The sequence below is a fragment of the Phascolarctos cinereus genome, unplaced genomic scaffold (genome assembly GCF_003287225.1).
Source record: "Phascolarctos cinereus isolate Bilbo 61053 unplaced genomic scaffold, phaCin_HiC Scaffold_4;HRSCAF=312, whole genome shotgun sequence".
Classification (NCBI taxonomy): Eukaryota; Metazoa; Chordata; class Mammalia; order Diprotodontia; family Phascolarctidae; genus Phascolarctos; species Phascolarctos cinereus.
Genome location: NW_027555847.1, coordinates 155288943 through 155314612, shown reverse-complemented (window position 1 = coordinate 155314612; position 25670 = coordinate 155288943). Strand labels below are relative to the sequence as shown.

The 25670-nt window shown below is 38.0% G+C and overlaps 1 protein-coding gene across 3 annotated transcripts in view; it reads right to left on the bottom strand.

The window, feature by feature from the left end:
* Nucleotides 1-25670, bottom strand: part of NTRK2 (neurotrophic receptor tyrosine kinase 2) — a 414935-nt gene that overhangs the window by 169007 nt on the left and 220258 nt on the right. For 2 of the 3 annotated variants that reach the window (XM_020966953.2, XM_020966954.2), the window contains one exon: nt 10332-10520. In XM_020966953.2, the coding sequence (XP_020822612.1) occupies nt 10332-10520 (189 nt within the window). Of the gene's footprint in view, nt 1-860; nt 5695-10331; nt 10521-25670 lie in introns of those variants that run through there. The other variant, XM_020966955.2, reaches the window with a different exon arrangement.

Here is a 25670-nt window from a genome sequence, read left to right as displayed (position 1 = left end):
GGAGGTAGCATTATATGATCTCTAATGTTCCTTCCTGTCCTAAATCCTCTAAAACATTATATAATCAGCAGCATCTTTGTATAAAAACCTCATGTGCTCCAAAGGCGCTACCCTTCATATAGATAGACCATGCTATTTCCTTTAATGAACAAGTTCCACATTTAGGCATATAGATATTTTGATCAGATCTGATAGGATTTTAGCCAGCCTGCTCTATGCCAATAACTTTCTTGGGTCATTAGTAGGGTGCTGTATGTATGGCCTTGATCATCCAACTATGACAGGCAGTATAATATGGTGGAAAGAACACTGTACTTGTGCAGAAGTCCTAACATTTACTTGGTGTGTGACCTTAGGCAAATCATATCACCTCTCTAGGCTTCAGTTTCTTCATTTGTAAGATGAGGGGGTTGGAGTAAATAATCTCTGAGGCCCCTTCCAGTTCTAACATTCTATGATTCTAAAACATTTACCTCTTCATGAACCTTTTCTTTCATCAATAAAATGGGAATATTACTACGTACACTACCTATCTCTGAGAGCTATTGGATGAAAAGGGCTTTTTAAATGATAGCCTAAAAATGTGACCTGTTATAATAAATGTGGGACATTAGATGAACAGTCCTACAGAGAACCCAGGATGTCAATAATTGTTAAGTGATTGTGTTTGGTAAGAGCAATAAGGAAAGTAGTGCTACAGCATCTCTCTTCTTTAAATAGGTCTTAATGCAATGCAATTTTCAATGTTAATGACAGCAATATAGAAACTAGGCTTGTGGTCTATCAAATCGTTTCTCTGAAGAACTTCTCCACTCCAGTGCAATGCCACTCTAATCTGATGTCTTACAAATTCAAAGAAATTATTTATTTTGAAATCATTTTTTAATCTTCCAATCTTAAGAAAGTTAACAAACAAAATATCAGCATTGATGGAATGTTGGCACATAAAAGCAAGAGATATGAATCTTGCGATAGCACTTAAATCATATTTCTTGAGGATTTTCTACTGTAACAAATTGAAGTAGAGCTATCTAGTTAGGGTCAACATCAACTCATGCGCAGTATAAATATATGAAAGCAGCTGACACACAAGAACACTGTAAGCACCAAGTGGGTAGACTTCATGTCAATAGGAGATTAAAACGGCATTTAAAGTGATTGAGCAAGGCCCAATTTGACCTTGTAAACAGATTTCCAAAATCATTAGGCTTTCAATTAAATTCCATTTGTACTGTGAAATTTTCTTATGCCCTGCCAACGTTGACCAACATTATCCTTATGCCTAAACAGTTTGACCTACTGTTGTTCTCTATGCTGAATGACTGAGAGAGGCCAAGAGTCACTCCCACCATTAATCAGAGTTCTCCCACCAAGGCATTCTACCATGAAAAACTGAACTAAAGGGACAGGCTAAGGTTGTTATATTGCATTACTCAATAGGCTGGCTGACTCCTCCCCATTGAATCTATCTTAATTCCTTTTAATCTCTGGGTCTAAGGATTTGTAATTATCTTTAAAATTTAACTACCAGGAAGTGAACCTGTATCTCCCACATTCTTAAAACAAACCCTTGAGATGTTTGAGCTTCAGGTTTTCATTTCTGATAGAGAAAACAACATGCTTACCTGTCCATCAAGATAACCTCTGAGGAAAGAACGGTAAACAGCTGTAATATAAGAAACCATAAGGTATTGTGGAAAGCCCACTGGATTTGCAGTTAGAATCAGAATCAGAATCACAGAATTTCAGAATGGGAAGAAAGCTCCTCAGCTATCTAGGCCAACCCATACTCTAAAAGAATCCCCTAGACACCACACCTAGCAAGTGGTCACCTAGCCTTCCCTTCAAAACTATCAGTGAGAGAGAATCAACTACATCTCAAAGGGGTCCATCTTGCTCTTGGATAGATTGTTAGAGATTTTATTGGGCCTAGATAAACCTCTTTGCAAATTGTATCCATTGCTTTTGGTTCTGCTTTTTGCAATCGGACAGAGTAGCTCTAATTCCTTTTCCTATTAGACAATCTTTTAAGTAATTAAAAATTAGTGCCTTCCCTCCAGGGCATCTAGGTGGCACAGTAGATAGAGCACTGGGCTTAGTGCCAGGAAGACTCTTTTTCCTGAGTCTAAATATGGCCTTAGACACTTACTAGCTGTGTGATCCTGGGCAAGTCACGTAACCCTGTTTGCCTTTTGCCTCAGTTCCCTTATCTGTAAAATGAGCCAAAGAAGGAAATGGGAAACCACGTCACTATCTTTGCCAAGAAAACCCCAAATAGGGTCATGAAGAGTCAAAATGACTGAAACACCTGAATAACTACCATCTCCCTTCCACCACCCTGAGTCTTCTCTTCTCTAAACATTCCTTCAATATAGCTGCATATGTCATATTGTCAAGGCTCTGTCACAGAGTCAGAAGACCTGGATTTGAATCCTGGTTCTACCCACTAATTTCTGTGTGTCCTTGAACAAGTAATCTCACCTCTCTGGTCCTCAACTCTAAATACTATTATGCTATGATCCCATGAAAGAGAGATCGTAGCAGAATCCTAGCGCCTAGCAAAATTTCTGAAGGTAGAGAAAGATCTTCACAAGAGCAAAAGCTGTGTCTTATTACCAAAAAACTCAAAATGTATGTCGCATCCAAGAAAAACTCAGCGTGATTTCACAATCTCTACTCATATTGCTTTTTCACTGCACCAAAGGAACTACTCAAATTTCTCAGCATCTGAGAGGAAGAAGCTTCTTAACAGTTTAAAGTGGCTCTCCAGTATCAGAGTTTGCTGGGATTATCCTGTTTCTCCAATCTGCTAGCACATGCAAAAGTGATTAACCAGAAATAAAAAAAGAAGGTCCTGTTAAATCCCATGAATCCTTTTGACAAACTCTTTCTCAGAAGGGTCTGCACCCTGGGAAATACCCAGAGCAAAAGCATTAGGATATTGAACCCATTAAGATTCTTCCGGGATGCTTCTGACAGTTTGGAGAACTTGAATTGAAATGTCTGGTGTGTGCCTGCTTCATAATTCTTGTCTTAGTTAGAAGATGACTTCAAGTCATCAGTGTTCTCTAGATTCTGATACAAATGTTTTTCCAGCACCACTCGGTAACTATGATCCCACAACAGCTGGTAGATTCAGGATCTGATTTTGGGTTTTTCCCCTACATTAATTCTATATATCCCAGAGTCAAAGAATGATTCTTTGACTGAGGTGGGGATAAGATGATTGTATCTAAATGGTAAGAAATAAACGTTTCATTATATTAAGTTGTTGAGTATGCTATTGTCTGTAAGATAAAGTACAGCCTCTTTTACTTGGCATTTCACTTCCATTCCTTCACAGTCTGGCTCCAGTCTCCCTTTCTAGAACTGTTTCACAGTATTCCTCTTCAAGTACTCTATGTTCCAGCCAAAATGGCTTACTTTCTATTTCCTGACCTCAGAATTCTACCTCCTAACATTGTACTTTGCACAGAACTGCCTGGAGGTGCCCTTGCTCCTCACCTCTGCCTCTAACATCCTTAGCTTCCTTCAAAGCTCGATGTAAAGGACATCTGCAGTGGGGAGACTTCCCTGATTCCCCTGGGTGTTAGTGCTCATCAAATTGTCTTCTACTTATCTATAGAAATGTTGTACCCTCCAATAAAAATATCACCTGCTTGATGACAAAAACTGCTTTTAAAAAAATGCTTTTGTCTCTTCAGCTCCTAGTATAGTGCCTTGTGCTCAGTCAACAAAACCATTCGTTAGGCATTTAACATGTGCTTGGCATTGTAGGGGTCTAATAAATGTTTGCTGACCTAAATATCTTTCACATTTGGCTTGGTAACAACCATTTCAGTGAAGTTTCTAAAATAAAGTGTTTGAAAAATAAACATGCAGCATTAATTTAGCTGCTTTTTCCCCCCAAGAAATTCAAATAGCATTTGAAATATTTTTCTGATAATTTCCCAAAATGTCCTTGGAAATTTGTTCTACAGTTTTTGCTGTTCAGAGGGGCGTCATGTTGCAGAGGGAATGGTATGGGTTAACCTAGGTGGCTTATGAGACCTCTTCCAACACTGAGAGACTTTGATTTTGACACAATGACTCTCCCGCTCAAGAATCTTCAATGTCTCTCTATTGCCTCTAATAGGAGCAGTGTGATACAGGGGAAAGGGTACTGGCTCAACAATCACGCATGTGGTTTGTTCAAATCTCACCTCTAACTTACTAACTACTCAAAACCCTTGAGAGGTCTGGCCTCCCTCTGCAGCATGGAGGGGAATTTTAGTTACATATACTCCTAATACTTCAAAAAATAAACCTCAGATTGCTCGAGAACAGGGGTTCTTAAAATAGGGTCCATGACCTTTTAAAAAAAATATCTTGATAATTGTATTTCAATATAATTTGTTTCATTTGTAATCCTATATATTTTATTTTATACATTTAAAGAATTATTTGAAGAAGGGGTGCATAGGCTTTTTCAGACTTCCAAGGGAGCCCTTGACACACAAAAAAGGTTAAAAATCCCTGTTCTTATGCTCCTTTATAGGCAGGCTTAAAAAACCTACACATCGACCAAAATGTTCCTTCTTTCCCACCATTTTCATTGTCACAACGGCTAACTGTGGCAGTTGAAGATTCATTTCCTATGTGTTAAATTCCATTTTTATCACAATTCTTACTTTCGAGCAGCCTTTTTTATTCTCTTAATCTAGCATAACATCCTTTGGACCCTGTCCTGTGAGTCTACATTGCTTTGCAGAATGTAGAGTAAGAATGCTACCTATGTGAAAACACATATATATGTACATATATATATATATATACATATGAAATATAGAATCTGATGAAATGTGGCTCAGGATGAAGGTGTTTAATAATATTCACATAACTGAAAATAGAATTAAAATGAACAAAATCCAAAATCCCCGAGTATTTATCTGCTATAATGCATTCCTGACCCCTAGGTGTGTGTACACCACACTCTGTGAGGATGGATTCATACAGATACATACAGAAAAGACAAATAATCCAGGCTAATTTGCAGTACTGCACTAGAGTTACCACTGACAAGCAAGGGGGAGAAAACAACGCCACAATTTCAGAGGGAGCACAGCGAGTCTGAGAGGTTCACCTTCTCTAAAGGGGAAGGTATGACAAATCTCCATCTTTAAAGGGAACCCCACACTTTAAGTCTTTTCAGCCCAGAAGGGCTGCTTCCTGTGTGCAAAAGACCTTCTCAGCAGTCAAGGAGAAAGTGGCAATGGGGCCACTCGCTGACCCAAATTTGTCAAATCCTAGTGGGAAACCAACTCCTGCTGTCAGGTGAAGCTGCTAGACCTAAACAGACTAGTTGGATTAACTACAGAAGACAAGCTTCAGACTTGATGTCGCTAATATCACCACCAACATCTTGCCATCCTGATGGATCGAGGAGACTGGTCTAGAGTTAAAGTGGCATACTACTTGGTTGGGGATGGTCAATAGAGCACACTGTATTGTCTTTGGAAGGTAACTTCTTTTCTTGGCTATGTTAGAGAAGCTAAGGAGTGACGTCAAGGTGTTGTCTGGCCAGAATTTGCAGATAAACCATAGAACTCTTCTCCTCCATCAGGCCTGGATTTAGGCTCCTTTAATTCCTGCAGTGATACAGGAGCTTCCAAATACCAAATTATTATCAGGCGGTCTTGGGGGAACCTCTGGGCCCTGAAATAAAGTAGACAGACTTTCTATTGAAACATGCTCTGAAGCAATTGAGTCCTGTCTGTGCAAACTGCGCTAAACCCCTGGAAAACAGAGTCCTTTAACATGGCGAGTCTGAATCTCTTAAGAAAACCTAATGAAGGTCAAGCATGTTAGTGGAGTTTTCATCATGGTACTTGTCACCATAAGCTTCAAAACTTTTCCCTCCATTTCCCATCTAGTTCTTTACTAAACAAAATTAGGTTTAAGCATTTGAAAAAAATACTCACATCCTATATAAGCATTACAATTAGTCTGAATTTTCATTGCACTAGCTGCTATTCATTGAACTAAAACTCAAAGTCAAGTAACCCTCTCCCATTCAAACTATCCCCACATCTCATGCTCTTCACTTCTTGGTCTAGAGTGACTTCCACACATTGTAACCCTGACATAAACTTTTAATGTATTTCATAAAAAAGTTTATGTGCTTTCTATAGAAAGTCAACAAGAGAATTCCAAAACTCATATTCATTCTCTCTTTCTCTCTCTCTCCTCTCTCTCTCTCTCCTCTCTTTCTGCCTCCCTCTCTCCATTCTCTCTCTCTCTCTCTCTGCTCTCCCTCTCTCTCCCTCTCTCTATCCTTTGTCCCCTACTCCCCATAAAAGGTACAGAATCCATGGGAGGGCACAATAGGCCCTTCCTCACATTGGGCCTCTACATTTCTAAAATGATTACATTTCTAGATTTCTACAATAATGATGTCCATAATGAAGATCATTAGCTTTACAAAGACAATGATCCCCATGGAAGAAAAATCTGCCCAGTCAATGAATTCCTATGTACCTTTAGTTCTGGTAAATTGGAAAAACTAAAGACAGAAAGAGGCACCTTTACCTGCTGCAGGGATGCTAACAATCAAACATCAATAACTGATAGGCAAATTGGTCTGGCCTCACAGTCATCATCAGAAATGAGTGTTTATTAAGCATTCACATGGACATGACATAATAAAAAAATGTGGACATTGGCCCTGCCCTCTAGGAGCTTACAATCTAAACTAGACAATATGGTCAGGAAAAAAATAAAATAATACGGGCACATGATACATTTATCAATGGATATATTACAAACAGAAAAAATGTATTATTGTCAGGAGGAGTAAAATTTGAAAGAGTGTAAGAATGAAATGAAGAAGGAAATCCTTATTTCATTTAAGAAGACCTTTTGCTGCTGTTTTTTCCTAGCAAAGGTACTGCAGTGGTATACCTTTTCCTTCTCCAGCTCAGTTTACAGATGAGGAAACTGAGGTAAACAGGGTTAAATGACTTGGCCAGGGTCACACAGCTACTAAGCTTCTAAGGTTGGATTTGACCTCAGGTCTTCCTGACTCTAGGCCTGGTGCTCTATTCACCATAGCACCTAGCTGCCCAGTCAGGAAACCTAGGAAATATTTTTAAGGAAGTCATAAAGTTTCAGGAATTCTAAGCATAGTGAAAGGGAATGATGATACCTATGGAAGCCTTGGTCAAAAGAATAGAAAGGATACTTATTGTTCCACCAGTCACCCTCTCGTAGAAGAAACTAAAGTCTAGAGAAGTAAAAAATATTTATTTGCCCAAGATCACATGGATAGTGAGTGCAATGTTCTGCAAATGGCAGGTGACGACGTCAGGAAAAACAATGAGGATTCAGGTTAGAGCTCTGGCCATTGAATAAGATAGAGAAAAGTAGATAGTCATGTTAAGTAGGATGGACTGTGAAAAGTTAGTAACAGCTCGGATTTTAGGAAAGATAGCTGGGAGTTAAAAGGACTTTCTTGGGAAGTAATGCTACCCACTGCAGTTAAAAGAATAAGTAGATGTGAAGGCTTAAAAGAAGAAAAAAAAAGAAGTAGCTCTATTCTTGCCATTTTTTATCTGACTTGGCAAAGAGAAATAACATTTGGAGACATGAAAGTTCATAAACGTAAAGAATTTAGGGTGGTCAGACAGAATTAAGTCTCCTATGTATTGGAATATTAACTAAACTCATAGGAGCTAATGATCTACTCCAACAGTGAAGCAGAAGGGGTTGCTGCTCTTCATCCTTCATTCTGGAAGACGGCAGGGCCATGAGTGAAGACAGAGCCCTTGGGAATTCCTCAGATAGAAGAAGCTAAGTAGACTGGGTCCAGCAAAAGGACACAGTTCAGGAATAATGGATGAGTTATGAGGCAAAACAGTTGAGGAAAGTACTTTGAAAGCCCAAAGTCAGGAAGTAAAGTAATAATTGGTAGTCAATCAAGTACACCAAGTGGGAGAGAGAAAGATTGAGAATGGAGATGGGAAAATGGTTCTACTCTATGGCAAGTAATTGTCATAGTCATTAGAGTCATTAGAGACCTGGGTAAAGTGGTTTCTTTGACTGGGGTGAGGGGTAGAAGACAAAAGTCAAACAGCAGAGGATTCAGAAGTTAGAAGTGAACAGTTTAAAGCAAATAGAGTTGTAGGAAAAGGTTCGGAATTTTTTTGAAGAACAGAAGAATCTAGATTTCCAATCACTACTATTACCAAATTTCTTAGTTCTTTTTGGGAAGTCATTTTAATAAGAATGAATCATTTACATTTGTGTGAAAAATAATTAAAATATGGAAAGTCAACTCATTGCTCATTAAGCTTCTCTGCTTCCTTCATAAGAAGTCTTCCTTTAGAATGAATTTAAATGGAAAAATTCTTCCCTCACCTTCCATGTCAGATACTGATAGTTATATTCTTTAATAGGCATTTTGTTATCCCAGTTTGTAAGACTGATAAATACAGATCTTATTTCAAGCAAACCCTTGGGAAGACAATGTCCCTACATTCTCTCCTCATCTTTGCCAACTAGAAGGAACATATCACACCTCACATCTTTTTTAAAATGTTAATATTTCAGCACATAAACACGAAACAATAAAAATACTTAACTCAAAACCCTAGCAAAAATCCCCACAGGATTCTGATTAAGAAAATATTCTTTATACAGATTTTTAAGGAAGTCATTCACAGTATCAGGAAATCTTGGCATCAGAAGAGACTGAAAATGTCATCTATTCCAACCACCTACGTGATGCACCTTCTATAGTATCTCCTTTGTTCTTTGCTATTGTTGGATTTTTGCTTGTTGGTTTGTTTTGGTAAAGGGTATTTTAGTCTAGACGTGAAATGCTTGAATGTTATACTTGCTTTTCCAACATCGCTAATAAAAGTTGAGGGATTTGTCTGGCAAGCGGGGCACTGCCATGATCAACTTCATCAATAATATGATTTTAATGTAAGCCAACATACAATATAAGTACAATCATAGCATGGCACTATGAATGCCACCAATCAATGAATACTGTCCTAAGAGAGATCTCCTGATAAAAAATGTACAATAATGCCCCTATGTCATTTCACCATCGGAATAAGAATAACAATAATACTTTGCATTCAAATAACACCTTTTCGCCAAGGAACCCAAAGCTCTTTTCATATATCATTTATTTATCCCGACATTTTTAAATTCATCTAAAAAAATAGTGGGCTCCAGTCTTACACAATGACAGGCTTCAAATATTTCCCATCCAATCAATTAAACTCTATTCCATCCTTTAAGCATTCATGTGAGAAACATGAGGAAAAGTTACAAAATAACAGGAGAGCCTTATTTAAAGCTTCCATTACTTAACTCCATTCTCTGGCCCATTTTTGGGACACTGAATGTTGCTTGGCCCCCACCATTCACAGGGGAAAGTTATGAGACTATAAACACAAAACTTCTCACCTTACCCCAAAAGAACTATAAGAAACCTATACAGCAGGGCCAGTATTCTGACCACTGTGTAAGGGTATGAAAATAGGCAGAAAAGGCCTACTCTTGGTTGGTTTACACAAATTTGGAATCCAGTGGCTGCCCCAGATTACGGTAGTTCTAGTTCCTTCTTGCTGCCTTATACCTTGTGCTTTATGGATTGATTATAGAAACATGGAAATTGGGGGCCAAGTAACTATTTGGGTCATGTAATGATGGAAAAAATTACAGGCATATTTCAAAACTTTTTAAACTGTTGGCATAAAACTGAGTTAGCTCCATAGGATGAACAAATAGGAGTCCGCCTAGATAACATCTTCTTCATGTGCTATTGAGGATCTTATTCATACTTAATACCATAAAAAACTCCTCATGCTGGAATTCAAAACCACACTGTAAGAATAAAGTATCTACGCTGGTTTTATTCTATATCACACACAACCATCTCCTACTACTTCAAACGGTATTTATTGATAGAGCTAAGTGAGACCGATTCTAAATTATACACATTTCCAATCTTTTATAACTGAATGAACACAATCTGATTATACTTCTTGTTCAGCTTTCTCAAGGTAAGTACCGTCTTGACTCTGAATTCTTGGTTAATGGCTTTGGACAATGGACTCCAAGTCAATCTCTAACTTTCTGACTGTATCTCTCATGCCAGCAGGTATCACATCCTAAGGATTATGTCGATGAGAAAACAAAGAATCCATTCCATGAGCTGACTGCCCCAACAGTACTCAGACATTTCACTCCATTCCAGTCATCTTTTTGATTCTGATAAACATATCAGTTCACAGAGAGAAGAAGCAAAACAGCTAAGAAAAATAAACAACTGTACTTACATGTGTCTGGCTTGAGTTGACTATTTGTGATTCCAAAGTACTGGGGATTTTCAATGACAGGAATCTTGGTCATTCCAATGATGACAGCATCAGGGCCTCCTTCTGAAGAAGATGGTGTGTTACTTCCATTGGAAATGTGATGGAGTGGACTGGCGGAGTCATCATCATTGCTGATAACTGAAGAAGGACCTAGAGTTAGAAACAAAGATTCCCCTGTAATTCCATATGTTCTTTTCTCCCCATTCGTTACCTAGGATTTTTTTGGCAATCTCCCTCTAATCAGATCTCCCAGCAGTGGTCTTACATTCTCCTTTAATTCTTCCACTGAAAAATATACTGTTCTAGTAGTTCAGAGACCTAGATTCTAGTTTTCAATCTATCACCAACTGGCTATGTGACCTTGGGTAAGTCACTTAATCTTCTGGGGTATCAGTTTCCTTATCTGATGTGAGATTAATAGCTGCTCTACTGACCACAGTGTTGAAGTAAAGATTGCATGAGAAAAGTGATGTAGAAATATTGCTTAGAACATCAAGAATTCTATACATAGCAGACATTAAAACTAGTGTTACCATCTTTATAATAGTGGCAGTGAAACTATATTTGGTCACCATTGAATGTGATGATGATGACGATGCATCTCTTTACCTTTTTACAGTCAGTGTGAAATATTTGTGTTTATTTTTTTTTTTGTGGAATTGTTTGTAAATCATTCTCATGACAGCACTGGTATGAAACACCAATCCAATGGGCATGAACATGCCCCATCCTTAGGTTTGGTCAATCACTTGGCTCATTGCTTGGCTGTTTATTAAAGTAACACAGAGAAAACATACCCCCTAAACAACACTTAAACATTTTTACCTTTTGAGAATATTCTAAGACTGGATCATGTGTGTGTGTGTGTGTGTGTAGTTTGTGTATGCACACAGATATAGTATATGTATATGTACAGTATAGTACATATATGTAGTATATATACATACATATACATATATATATATACACACACATATACTACATATGTTGTATACTTGGTCTTGTCTATAAAATTCATCTTTTTACCACTAAACTCAAACTTAAAAGGAAGATCAGGCTGATAATAGATCATCAGAAAGGAAGGTATCTGTGCCAATGATCACTTTGAGGTTTCTAAATCATGAAGAGCTCAATGGTCCAACTGAAGCAATCCATAATGGAGCAGTGGGACGAGAATTCCCTAGAAAGGTATTATAAATGTTTCCAAGGCATGTTGAAAGGATAGGGAGTTCTTTTGAAGCAGATGACTGGTCATATCTCCTGGAGGGAGCAGACAAGTGTGGTGTGTGTGTGTGTGTGTGTGTGTGTGTGTGTATGTGTGTGTGTGTGTGTGTGTGTGTGTGTGTGAGAGAGAGAGAGAGAGAGAGAGAGAGAGAGAGAGAGAGAGAGAGAACCATTAGGATGGGGGAGGAGAAGGAAGCAAGGATGGGACAGATAGAACCATATATCTGGACAAATGCTTCTTTTATGAAGGGGATACTTGAATTCTTACTTCCTGGGTCCTAAAGCATGGTTTTCCTTACTCCGGATCTTAAGAATTCCCGCCAGCAATGGTGGGACCAATTTCTCCTTCCATTTGCTGCCTATCACCAACCCACCTATGCATATATAAGGAAGAATAATTGTAAAAATAACAAGAATTCTCTTTTCATCCTTTTTAATGGATAAAACAATAATGAGTAATCCTCCTAAGATTCACCCCCCACACTTGGGGACTATCATTCAGTTTTCAGCAATAACAATGAACTATTCTTGGCTTTTTGCATCTTAAATGAAATACACAACAAGCTGCCAACTGCACTTATAGCTGATTTGGAGAATGTATTCTCAAGAGGGTGAATTAGAGTTGACTCCATTGACACACTTCAGGTTAGTCCTGCACATTAGCCCTCCCAAAACACGTCTATAGGACAGGAAAAGCAAGCTCACTATTTGGTGACATCCTGCTGCTTATGTGTGGGAGTTGAGATTAGAGTCCTACCCAGGGATAGGCAGAAAAATGCCTTCTTTCAGGGATTCCTTCTCATCACTGTTAAATGATTTGCTTACTGGCATGACAGGCCTGGGTCACCGGAGGGTGTAAGCCCAGAATTCTAGCCAGAGTTGAAAACGAAATCAGTTTCCCTGGAAATTCCACATGTTACCGTCCCATCGCCTTTTATAATCACTGGTTTCAGTTACTAGTTTAGATTTTCTTTCATTTTTATCTTATTAAACCATGCTACTGACTAGCTTCCTTGAAAAAAGATAGTCTAAGTCATATATTTCTTGACAGTTTCCAGACTTCAACCTTGTGTTAAAATTGCATCTTGTTTTCGTTCCTCTGACCACTCTTGCCCCCTCCCCCATACACATACTCCTAATCAGTTTATAAGTAGCCAGTATAAAGGGACAATAGCAGGAAATAAGATTGCAAAGGGGAACCTGAAAGTCACATACAAACCACCCCAACAATCAAAAGAGCATAATTTACAGACTGTATATTTTAATCAAAATTCACATGCTGGTGATATGTACTGAATCAGCAGAAGCCATCTGGGCACTGTTGTCAAGGTTCTGATCCTATGATATGTAAATTCCAGACAAATTCCACAACTCCAGGATTCCAGACCAGCAGAATATCAAAATGGTGCTGATAACTTTGAGAAGATGACTTTAAAGTTTTACTGATAACTTTGAGATGATTTATGAACTAACATAAAGGAGTCACAGATAAAAGGTTTGTCTGTTTCCCCCCAAAACCCTACAAAAATGAGACCTCACTGTCCTGACTCCCAAGTGGGGGGTCCATGGTGCTGAGTACTCATGACTGTAAACCATGGTAACTTGAGTGATATTCCTTGCCTCTCCCCCTCCCAATCCTCTTCCCCTGCTACCTGCCTCCCTTCCCCATCCCATTTCCTGTGCCAATGCTGCCTGGCTTAGTATATACCTTCCCACTGTTCACTACTTGTTTCTGTACTGTTTGTCCACATTCTTTGTGGTTATTAAAGTATGATGGCTGTCCCATCTCCAAATTGTGGTCTTTCCTGACAAGTACCCAAAGAATTGGGGGTATCTGCTCCCTTTTCATAATTTTATAAACTAATTATCAATTGAACTCTTAACACAGATGTTACAATTTCCAAAAAAGAAAAAATCCACATCTTTGAGAAAGAAGAGAATTCCCAGAATTCCCACCTGAGCCACTGGAGCTATTAGGAACTTAAATGTCCCATTTGTTATTGTATAACATTCTTCCATTAGCCTAGTTCTTGGTAAAATCATCACCATAATCAACCTCCTAGAACCCACTCCCTTCCAAAAGCATTATGTGGTTCAGAGTTGGTGCTCAATAACTGTTAAATTGAAATGAAATCAATCATAGCAACATTAGACTGAGGGTGGGGTGGGGGTGGGAGATTAGTACAGAAGAAAAAAAAACACTAGATAAAGAATCCTCACTTTGTCACTTTGTACCTGTATGACTCTGGTAAATTCACTTATCCTCTCTGGACCTCAGCTCTCTCATCTGGAAAATGAGACGTTGGGCTTTGTCAATCAGGAGGCATTATTAAATGCTTATTATATGCCAGCATTAGGCTAAGTGCTGGGACCACAAAGAAAGGCAAAATCAAAGTCTCTGTCCTCAAGGAGCTTGCATACTAATGAGGGAGAAACTTGTAAATAAATAGGTATAAATACAAATAGTTACAAGAGTAAAAGAAAGGTCCCTTCCAGCGCTAAATCTATAACCTCTAATTATTATCTGAGCTAGTCTATATGTGGGAGACAGCTTCAAGATTCCAACTAAATCATCTGACATGTAGTTTAACCCTAGCCTAAAAGTTCAGCTTTTAAGAATATCCCTTTTGCTTATTTTTCTCCTCCCATCCAAATCTCATCTCCTCCATCCCACTCGCAATTAAAACTTTGACCTTAATTTGACAGTCCATAAGGGAAATGGACTCACTGTTGGAAAAAGTATTTTCCTCCCAATGCAGAAGCAATATTTGAAGCAGCAAAGGTAATTTTTCAAATGGCCTTTTCACTTTGCCAGAAAGTCTCTGTTGACAAATTTAAGCAACACATAAATCTCTGCAATTTTTTCAAGTGAAATATTAATTCTAATGCCATTTTTGTCGTTATTGGTGTTCCAAATATTGGAAGATGTATAGGGCTGGCAAAGTTGCAGGGATTAAGCCCATTTTTCTATGAACATTTTGATATAATGAAGTGCCGAGCCCAGCAAGGAAGCTGTAGAGGGGAAGACAGCTCTCAGGGCTCAGACAATAGATGTCGATATAATTTGACAGCAGCTCGGCTGTGCATAGCAAAGGGAATGCCTCTGCGTGCTTGTGTACATGCATGTACTATTGTATGAGACATGGGGAGGCAGAGGAAAGAGGAGCTGTCGCACTCCACAGGATATACCAAGAACCATTTATTAGAGCCCCAGAGAAAAATCTTATTAATACATATTAATAAAAACATTAATTAGACTGCTGTGTGCACACTAGCTCAGCTTCAGCTACATGGTACTGCATTCCCAGTAGATGAATGCAAATTTTACCTGACAGCACCAGAGTCTAGTTCCATTTTAATATCTCTCCAGTGAAAAAGGGCTAGATCTCTTTTATTTGAGCACTTATCCTAGGCACACAATTTCATAGCCACGTGTACTCCTAGTACGGGCTTAGTTTCCAGGGCTTAGTAGAGTAAGCAGAGATGGTCTCGGAAACCTCCCCCACCCATTCAAGCACTTAGGTTTCCAAAATGAGGGAATACAAGGGATATTTGATGAGCGGCTATTTCCAAGTAGTAGTGTTAGGAAAAACATGTGAATTGGAGAGAACAACTTAATGATACTAAAATAGATTATATATAAGATATATAATAAAATACATAAAATTTTCTTTACGAAAAATTGTTTTACTTTATTTCTTATGTGCATATGCATGGTAAATTCTAGAATATATTTCCTTTTGTATTAAATAAAGGGTATGAGAAGGCTTAATTAAAGCCAAGGTGCAAAAGAAAGAGACCAAAAAAGTTGAGGAACCTCTTCCCTAGCCTATGCCTACCAGATGAGATAAATGTACATTCAAGTAGTTCTTTGTTGTGAGTAGTAAATAGCACAACTCTTTTTAGAAGACACTTTCCATCTAGCAGGGCCTAAAAGAGTCAAGTGTGTAAAGTGTGTTTCTGCTACTGCTATTGTTGTGGTTGTGGTTTTTATGCACTATTGATCACGGAGTATCCCAAGCAGCTGTCATCAAATAGGCTAAGAAATGTTAACGGTTACAGTTGAGGTATAATGCAGTTTGGGACTGACTCATCATTCTGGGATGCCAAGGAAACCTTTCAACCCACTTCCAGCACATATTTTTAATTAATTATTTTACTTAAAATTTAAAAAGAAAGTGTGTCCTAGTGGACAGAGAGCCAGCTTCAAAGTCAAGCAGACTTGGGTTCAAACCCTGCTTCTAACACATGCTCTGCGCTGTATGACTCTGGGCAAGTCACTTAACCTCTGTGTTCTAGTTAACTCTCTAAGGCTGTGAGTTAAAGAGAAAGTGTGACTTGAATTTCTAAAGGAAGTTTTTTGATTCAGGAGTTCCTCATACCAATTAAATCACAGTTCCAATACCTATTCTCCCTATTCAACATTGAACATCAAATACAACCAATTAAGTTGATAAGTAATTGTTAATATTTAAACTAATTCAATTCATAGCATAATATATTGTAGGAATTATTAGTCACTTATTTCCCCTTTAGGCCCATTTTTTTGTGGGGGGAGGTGGTCCAGACTTATAATTCAATTAATGTAGGGAATTACCACTAAGGAAACCCTATTTACCATTGTATATAAGTCTGTAATTGGCCACTTCAGTCTTAGATAAGTCACTCATAGTGACTTAGAGTTACACCTCAGGCATGTGTCACAAATGCAACTCAAACCCAGGTTTTCATAAATCCAAGGCCCGATGTCTCTGTTACTTTTCATTCGCTTTTTCCTTCCATGGTCATAACAAGTACTCCACTCTTCTCTTTTTTTCTAATTTTGCATTAAGCTCTTTTCATATTCTTCATGTTAGTTTTAATCGCATTGTAGCATTCCATTACATTAACATTTTTGTCCATTCACTTATTGTTTGGACATTTAGTTTATTTCCTTTTTTTTTTTAACAACTGTATATAATCCTAAAATAAAAATCTTTGAAAAGATAGCTTTTTCTTTTGATAACACTTTTAGGACAATCCTCAAGCTTGGAATTAGTGGATCAAATGTGTAGTACCACATTATTTTCTAAAAAGATCTTGTTTGTAATTCCACTAGCAAGGAATGAATGTACCTGTTTCTCCACAACCCCACAAGCACTGACTTTCTTTGCTTTTTCTTTTATTTATTTTGGCCAATTAGATGGGTTTGAGATGGTACCTCAGAGTTGTTTTCATATATATCTCTTTGATTTTGAATGAGGTTGAGCAGTTTTTCAAATGATTATTAATAACATGTGTTTCTTAATTTGAAAATTGCCCATTCATATTCTTTGACTTTTTAGTTGTGAACTGGGAGTCACAATTGTGACTTTTAAACTGTTCCTCATATATTTTAAATGTCTGGTTTTTATCTGTGACATTTCCCATAGATCTTTCTCCAATCTGCTACTTTTCTTTTTTTTTCCCTTTTTTGGTGAGGCAAGCGGGGTTAAGTGACTTGCCCAGGATCACACAGCCAGTAAATGTCAATTGTCTGAGGCCAGATTTGAACTCAGGTCCTCCTGACTCCAAGGCCAGAGCTCTATCCATTGCACCACCTAGCTGCTCTTTACTTTTCTTTTAACTATTTTGTTTGTATTGTAATTTTAAAAAATGTTAATGTAGTCAAGCACATCTCTCTTAGGGAACATATTAGTTTATTTCTCTGTTTGTTTAGCTAATATTAGTTTATTTCTCTGTTTGTTTAGCTAACTTACTAACTGAAGAATTTCAGATGCTGAACTGATAAGCAAGGTTGCCCTTCTTTATTCTATTTTTAGGAGACCTGAGGAGTCCTTCCCCTAACCCCCACCAATAAGGATAGCTAGATGGTACAGTAGGTAGCATGCTGGGCTTAGAGAAAGACCTGAATTTAAATCCTATCTCAGACACTTACTAGTGTGATCCTGGGCAAGTCGCTTAAACTCTCTTTGCCTTAGTTTTTTCTCATCTATAAAATGGGGATAAGAATAGTACCTATTTCCCAAGGTTGTTGTGTAAGGATTAAAAGAAAAAAAATTTCTAAAGCACTTTGCAAAAATGCTAGTTGTTATTTTATTAATTATTTTATTATTAACTGTCCTTCCTAAGTACCACCAGTGTTCGCCAATACTTTAACAACAAAATCAATCAATTCACAATTATAAATAGTAAAGCTCATAGTTCTCTCAAGAGAGGTAGGATGTTACCTTAAATTTAAAGTAAAATATGAATACCTAAAATAAGATATTTCCCAGGGACTAGAAAAAATTTGACCACAGGTCTAGATGAGAGAAGGATCACAAACGGATCAAAAGGAGGCCAGAAGCAACGGAAATAAATGAGCCCTACTTCTTGATTTTGTCTAGACTCTAATCTAGAGCCTATCTTGTAGAAGAAAGTCAGTACTAACCCAGAATCATACCTAAATGCTTTGGTGGCCAGACAAAAGGTACTGAATTCTATTCTGCACCAACCCATCCATGTTTATGAAAATAAAGGTACCAATTGAAAGGCCTCTGTTATCTCATTCAGATGTCAGTCCTAATAATAAGACTAGGCATCTCATAAGATGTATTTTTAAATTATTAAAATAGAACCTGAATGGGAGAAAGAGAATGTGGTCAAGTAAAAACTATAACTTCTCAGAACACAGTCTTATGTGGAAGTTAGCAAAACATCCAGAAACAGTCAGGTGAGAATGGGAGGAAGGACGATTTTCCAATTACGGAGAAAAGTTGCATGGACCTATAATCTTATCACAGAAGTCACTCTGAGGAGCCACTCAAATCCAAACCCCTCCAAGCTTTCCCTTCTTTGTGATTCTTCTCCATATAGAAGGAGAACTAGTTTTAATTCAGAAATCTACTTAGTCAGCCTCATTTGATGGATGTGAGAAAGCTGGGCCTCAAACTAATTTTCATTCTTGCTTATTTGACAAACTACCTATTTTACATGGAGTTACATTTCATTTCCTTAATGCACTGACTAAATTACATCTCAGCACAAGGCCAGGACAGCGGCTGACACTTTGCTGTAGAATAAAATGAACAGATTTCAGTATTGCAAAACAATTTGTCAGAACTCAACTGGAAAAAAATGAATGCTCTATACTGGCAAGATGTTAGAGTTGCTCTTTCCCATGAATCATTAATGCATTGCATAAATCAGACTAATCTCTTGAAGAGTGTCTAAATGAGGTCACCTAATTACTTAACCAAAGCAGAAAGAGTGAGGAACTCTTAAGCATACCTTACACTGATTTTGCTTCCTCAAACTAGACCATGAGAAAACTAGAAACCTTTTACCTGGTGGTAAACACGGTTACCCAGCAAACAACTGAGGAAATCAAGGCGTCTGGAGGCTAAATGACTTGCTTACAATCTCACAGTTATTGAGTATCAGAGGTGGGATTTGAACTCATGTGCTCTGACTCCAACGACAGTGATCTGCCTACTCTATCCACTGCCCCCTAGTCTTAAGTAATAGGATCAAGGATTTCTAACTAGAAGAGATTTAAGAAACCAACAAGTTCATCCTTTCATTTCGGAGGTGAGGAAACTGAGATCCAGAGAGATTAAAGGATTCGTCTCGCCTCCCACAGGTAGTAAATGTCTGAGGTGGGATTTGAACCCATGTTCTCATGCCAGAGCCAGTATTCTTTCCAAGGTTCCATGCTTCCTCTCATAATTCTGCACTCCAGATACTTGGATCTTAGCAGTTTGATTTTATGTTAAAGATTTTTTTCTTACTTTGAGAGAATGAAAAGTTAGGTCTGTTAAGAGATAGAAACCTTTGTTTGAGGGGGGGGAAATGAAAAGATAATGGGACAATATACATAATTCCACTGAGTCTCTCTCTTACTCTCCTTCCCCTTTTAAATAGAGGTATGATCACCTATGAAGGGTAAGTGAAAAAAATAGGGTGGGGGATGAGGGAGAAACGACAAATGCATGTATTTGGCAAACCACTAGTGGTTCTAAACTGTAGCAATATGGGAAAGTACAAATGAAAACAAATTTCTTCTAGAGCTCAGGCATTCAGTAAGAAAAACCCTGGGAGAGATCTGCTACTTCAGTAAGGAATGGGGATACAGGAAGGAAGAAGGAGGATTCTATTCCAAGTTCCATTACTGACTCCCATAGTGACCTTGGGAAAATCACTAGGCTTCAGTGGGGCTTAATTTCCGGTCTCGTGAAGTGGCGATCGATGTTCTCTGCCTACACCACAAGAATACTCTCAACACAAATAAGAAAATACCTATCCAGGACTTTGAGGGGCTCCAATAAACAAAGCCATAGCGACATTTTCCCGCCTCTTGGATGCTTGTTTTCTCCTCTGGGTACAATTTCTCATGATTACATAGTGAATATCACACATAGGGGAAGTTCCAAACAGGTATGAGAGATAACTTATGATCTCTTTTTACCTGCAGCTTTTTTTTCAACAATTAAAGATAAAATACTTTGTAGAAGGAAGCACTAATTTTTGTTTTTAGATTGGTAATTTTTTTGCTTTGTATTGTGAAAAATTATTCTCAGATCTTCCCCCCAGCCCCAGCGCCTCCTTCACTAAAGTTCTTCAGAAGGGTATTTCTGATATTGAGATTATGTTGGAAGCTGCTCAGGCTTGGGTGGAGACAGATTCTTCTGCCTAGATAGCCCAAGGTTGGGAGTGGTCTGGTATGGTTGGGAGAGCGATCTGATAGAAGAGGTATTTCCTCTGTCAGGAGGTAGGGTGACATCAGCCCCTGTTGCTCTTTGACCAGGATTAAGTGACCTAAGTCATGTACTCAAGACCCTCATTTTAATATAGCCCACTTCCTAGTGTATTGACCAATCACTGACACCCCTTGGGAACACCTGGTCTTCGAAGGTCATCTAACTCTGTATCCCCAACCTCCAAACTGAGCCAGTTCTAGACCGTAACTCCCATATAATGCATGTCATGCCAGCTTGAGGAAATTAAACATGGACACACAACCTCATTAGTTTGTTTTTCTTAAAACAAACTCTGTTTGGGGGGTTGACAGTATCTAGGACAATATGTATAATACAAGAGTGCTAGAGTTATAGTTCCAAGAGCCAGTTTAGGATTTCATTGGTGATGACCTACTCTTTTAGGACATTGGGTTTCTACCCTATTATTTTTCTTGTTGTTATTCATCAGGATGGTTCTGTGAGGAGAGCCTTACCCGAACATCTTATGGCAAAGATAGAGTCATGGGCTCTTCCTTAAGATAAATAGGGAATCTTTGAAAGAACAGGTGTTGAGCCGCATGAACTTCAGTCCAGTGAATCCTATATACATATATTTGGCACCTTTCCATTTGAAATGTATTTTGGGGTTTGTCTACTCTATAGGAAGACCATGAGTGGATCATTTCCCTAACACAGAATGAGTCTCCTGGTCCACACTTACTAGAAGTGAATGTTCTCTTTCCATATTCTCTTTCTGCTCTCATATGAAAACTACACAGTTCCCAGTCAGCCTAGGTTAACAATTTGTGATGAACCAAAAAGGAGCTACTGAGAATTATACAGAGGATGAACAATATATTCTCTGATTTTCTAGATTGTTCAGCCTTCACCTACAAATTCAGTCCCAAATTCTTTGACAACATAACTAATTTTTCAAGGGAGTAGGGAAAGAATCAAATGATGAACTAGATGATCCTTGATCATTGAGAAAAGAAGTCCCACGGATTCTGAGAAATTTAATCAATGGCTGATGCCCACTACCAAAGCTGCTCTTCTTTCTTTTAGCAACTTCTTCATTGAGTCTTTGGGATAGCACAATAGTTGATACAAGCCTTCCAACTCAAATCAACTTGTGAACTTTTAATGAAGTTTCAATGGTATATCTGATGATCCATTTCCCATCTGTAAATTTTATTACAATCTTTGTACTCTGATTTATTTTGATCATTATAGTTGACATTGTATCAGAAGTCATTATTTTCCTAATGAAGACCTGATTAACATTTTGTTCCATTCTCATACAGTTCTATAAAATTTACTAATTTTTTGTTGCTGTTTTTCCCTGTTGTGAGAAAGAATTCCTTGAATTGTATTGGAAGTTAACAGGAAACTGTGACTAGATATAGTTAACATAGACAACTCTTTAGAAACACATCTATTCCCCAAAGTGAGGTAGCTCTATTGGAATCTGCATCTTTCGCCTGGTAGCAAGAACTGTCTTTTGCTTTTCTTTGTTTCTCTAGCACTTAGCACAGTGTCTGGAACATAGTAAGTGCTTAATAAATGCTGACTGACTGTGGAAAAAAGAAAACAATGTCAATTGAACATACAATAAGCATTAAAATTAAAACAAAAACCCAAACCAGCCCAATAACAACAATCCATACCTTGGCTGATTCATTGTCATGAACCACATGACAATGAGGAAAGGAAAAACTACAATTAAAAGATCATTTTATTGACAATTTCATTCTCTTTTGTTGACAAGTAATCTGGCTGATTCATAAATTGCTTCAAATTAGCTTCAATTCCTCAAGGTACACATAAGCAAAAGTCTTAATTCAGTTTTAAATAGCTTAAAATTGCATTAAGACTTTTGGGACATCATGCATGAAGACAACACTAGCTGCTAGGAAACGGCACTTGCACTGAGGTAGAACCATTCTCAAAATTCCATTGGATGGAGCAGTGGTAATCTAAGTGAAGTTTCAGGCAACTATCACAACTTTTCCTCCACTACACTTTCTCAACCCCCCACCCATTTCCTCACTCGAGGGTATGGAGGAAGGAGAGGGAATCGCTTTCCTCCTGTCTGTTGTATACTTGCTATATAAGTATAAGTCAAGGTCAATATTACTGAGTGACTAGGAGTATGAAAAATAAAAAAAAAAATATGACATAGAAAGTAGTATGATAATGAGAAAATTTTAACTTGAAGATATTCTTGACATGGTTTACACCCAATGTAGGAATGTACAAGCTATATTGCCAGCATATACATTAACAAATTATGCAAAGACACTTGTGAACTGAATGTTTCTTACATTGGGATGCCATTTTCCAGAAAGTCTTGATGACAATTGAGCAGTTGGACACATTTTGGAATTAAATAATCCCAGATTAAAGAAATTTGAAAGTATAGAAACCTAGTAGTCAATAGTAATAGGTGGACACATATAGCACAGGATTGAAGAATTGTTCTGTCATCAAGATAGCAGGCTTTGAAAATCTAGCTTGATGCAGTTTCCCTGAGCCTGAATATTGTTAAGTGTGTATGATAGAGGAAAACTGTAAAAAGTGTGTTTGGTCAAGGAGCCATGGCTAAGGAAGGCAGTATTGTTAGTAAATAAGGGCAATGAACTGTTGGGCTGACCTGGGATCGTATCGCACCTCAGACACTGCCTGAGTAACCTTTGAGCAAATCCCTTAAATTCTTGGAGTGTCAGTGTCCCTATCTATAAAAGGAGGGGTTGGATTAGATATACTTTGGCCAAAACCACTACTTAGATATTATCACATAATAACCTTGGAAAGGAAGATGCATCAGATTGTCACTTAAAAACCAGCTTAGGAAATCCTTCAAACTATGAAAGAAAAATTATACAATTCAGGCAAACAAAAAGGTGAAATAGAGGTCCTACTTTTGATCTGTCATGGCATCATGAACTCCATTTAGAACATTTAACTTAGGTACGGTAAAATGGGATTTTATTAAGGGGATTTGTTCTGTGAGATTTGGATCCAGTCAAAGGGCCACACTTGAGGACTTAGAGGGCCATATGTCACCTTGAGGTTGCAGGTTATCCACTCCTGTCCTAAGTCATAGAGGGGTTGCAATATTCACTAGTAGAGGAAGTATCACACCAGGACATCACAATGAACTTTACCTAAAACAAGTGTTCTTAACCTGAGGTCTGTGAACTTGTTTGAAAAATATTTTGATATCTGTATTTCAATACAGTTCAATTGTAATTCTGTGTATTTTGTTAATTTAAAAACATTATCCTCAGAAAGGGTTGATAGGCTTTAACAAATAGCCAAGGGAGTCCCTGATACAAAAAATTAAGAACTCCGGAAAAATATTTTGCTGACTGGTTTGCCTTTTTGTCTTACAAGCCTGGAGTGTCAGAAAGAAAATTTGACTGCTCTGTAACTTAGCCAAAGGCTTGCTTTTTAATCTATTCTGTACTAAGGAAAATTTTCTGGGAAATTCAAGGTCCCATGCTCCAGGGCTGTTAAGTGTTTAAATATGGAATGCCTCTTCGGATTAGTTTCCCAATCTTGGGTTGAAGAAAAGAGCTGAGAGCTGGCAATCTTACCCAAATAATAATCTAAGCTTTATTCTTTCCACTTGACCATTCTTCTGGGATCTCAGAATACTTGACAAGCATTATTATATCAGTCGTCACACACTCCCTGCACTTAAGGTGATGTCTAGTCAGTTACACACAAAAAGGTTTCAGCAATAACATTGACTCAAGCTGGGTGATATCATCCAAATATCTTCTCCTCTGCAAAACAAAGTTGAACTTTCAGGCCAACCCTGGGACATGAGATTAACCAGTTCCCTGGGGAATCTTCTTAGAAGTCACTCTAGTGTTCCTTAAAGATAGTGACAGGTCCATGTTCTCCCCACTAGATTCTGGCAGAAGCATTGGGTCAAACTCCCCTGAACAACTGTTTCCATGGAAAACCTAAATAATGACTCAAAGCCAAGCAAACTTGCTTAGACACTTCAACAAGGCCTTATCACCAAATGAGAGCAAGGCAATGTAAGCTTGTCACCAATCTGTCAGCTTCTCTTGTCTGGGGTTCAACTCCCATATTGATTAAGTTTGGAAGCCATTTCAGTGTTTTGGTTTTCTTTCTTTCTAACATATGAAAGGCATGGCTGTTGAAAAGGCCTTATAAGGATTTTTTGGTGTCTACACATTCTTATATCTGTTGTAGCCAGTGCTACAGAGCACTTCCCCAATTCCCCCCTTTTTGTGATTGGTTAACAGGTAGGATTTTTCTCACCCAGGGAGCAGAGATTCAGAATTTCCTGTCTTTAGAATGATTTCCATGGTTTTCCCTGTGGTGCACATTGCCTGTTCAACAGGACTTTGGCTTTCCATTGCCACCTGGGAATGCACTGACCCCCACATTTTATTGTGTCAGTAATCCTATTGTCTTAGATGGGGACCCCCCTGCCTGATTTCGACCTTCTTAAATTCAACCAGATACAAGAACAGTGCAAGGCCACTACACTACCCAATGATGTTTACATAATTCTATTACACTGAACAACAGAAGAGCTCATAAAAGAGAATAATGGAATTATATCAACCTTATAGGGCTGCCTGCTGAATAAAAAGAATTGAATTAAAAGACCATAAATAGAACAGAATGAAAACCTATTGTTTAAAATACAAGTCAAATAGATTAACCAAAGGCAAACCTGTTTATTATCACTTGGGGTGATAAAGTTGTTGATGCCAGGAGAGCCCCATAGCCTTAAGACACACAAATTATACTCTGTATCAGGTCTCTCAAGCATTTTCCCACTGAATCTCCCATTTGTTCAAGAATTCCTACTGCCTTTGTTGAAACAGAGTAATGTTACTGAGGACCCAGAACATAGACTAGGTGGAATATGGGTGGAATTTAGTGCCAGCACCTAGGCTTTTGCACTCTATTATTTCAAACAACAGGGATTTAGTGCTAGATTAATCTATTCTCAGCCCCATCCAAGAGTTTAATTTTGGAAGTACCAAACACATTACTTGCTGTTGGGCAATCCTAGCCAAGTCAATTAAATGTTCTGATATTCACTTTCCTCATCTTTAAAATGGAGCTAATAAAAGCATCTGCCTCATAGGGTTGTTATGAGGATCAAGTTAGATGATAAATGTAAAGCATTTTACAAACCTCAAAAAGCTATATGAATGTCAACTCTTCTGTTATTGCATGAAAAAAATGTCATTGTTGGGTCTACGGCATAACTTCAAAGGAAAGTGTTAGAGCAATGCTCCAATGTAAATGCATGCATTTATGTGTGTATACACTCCAGCCCTTTAGGAATGCTTTATTGTATCAGTGTGGGTATTCCTTCAAT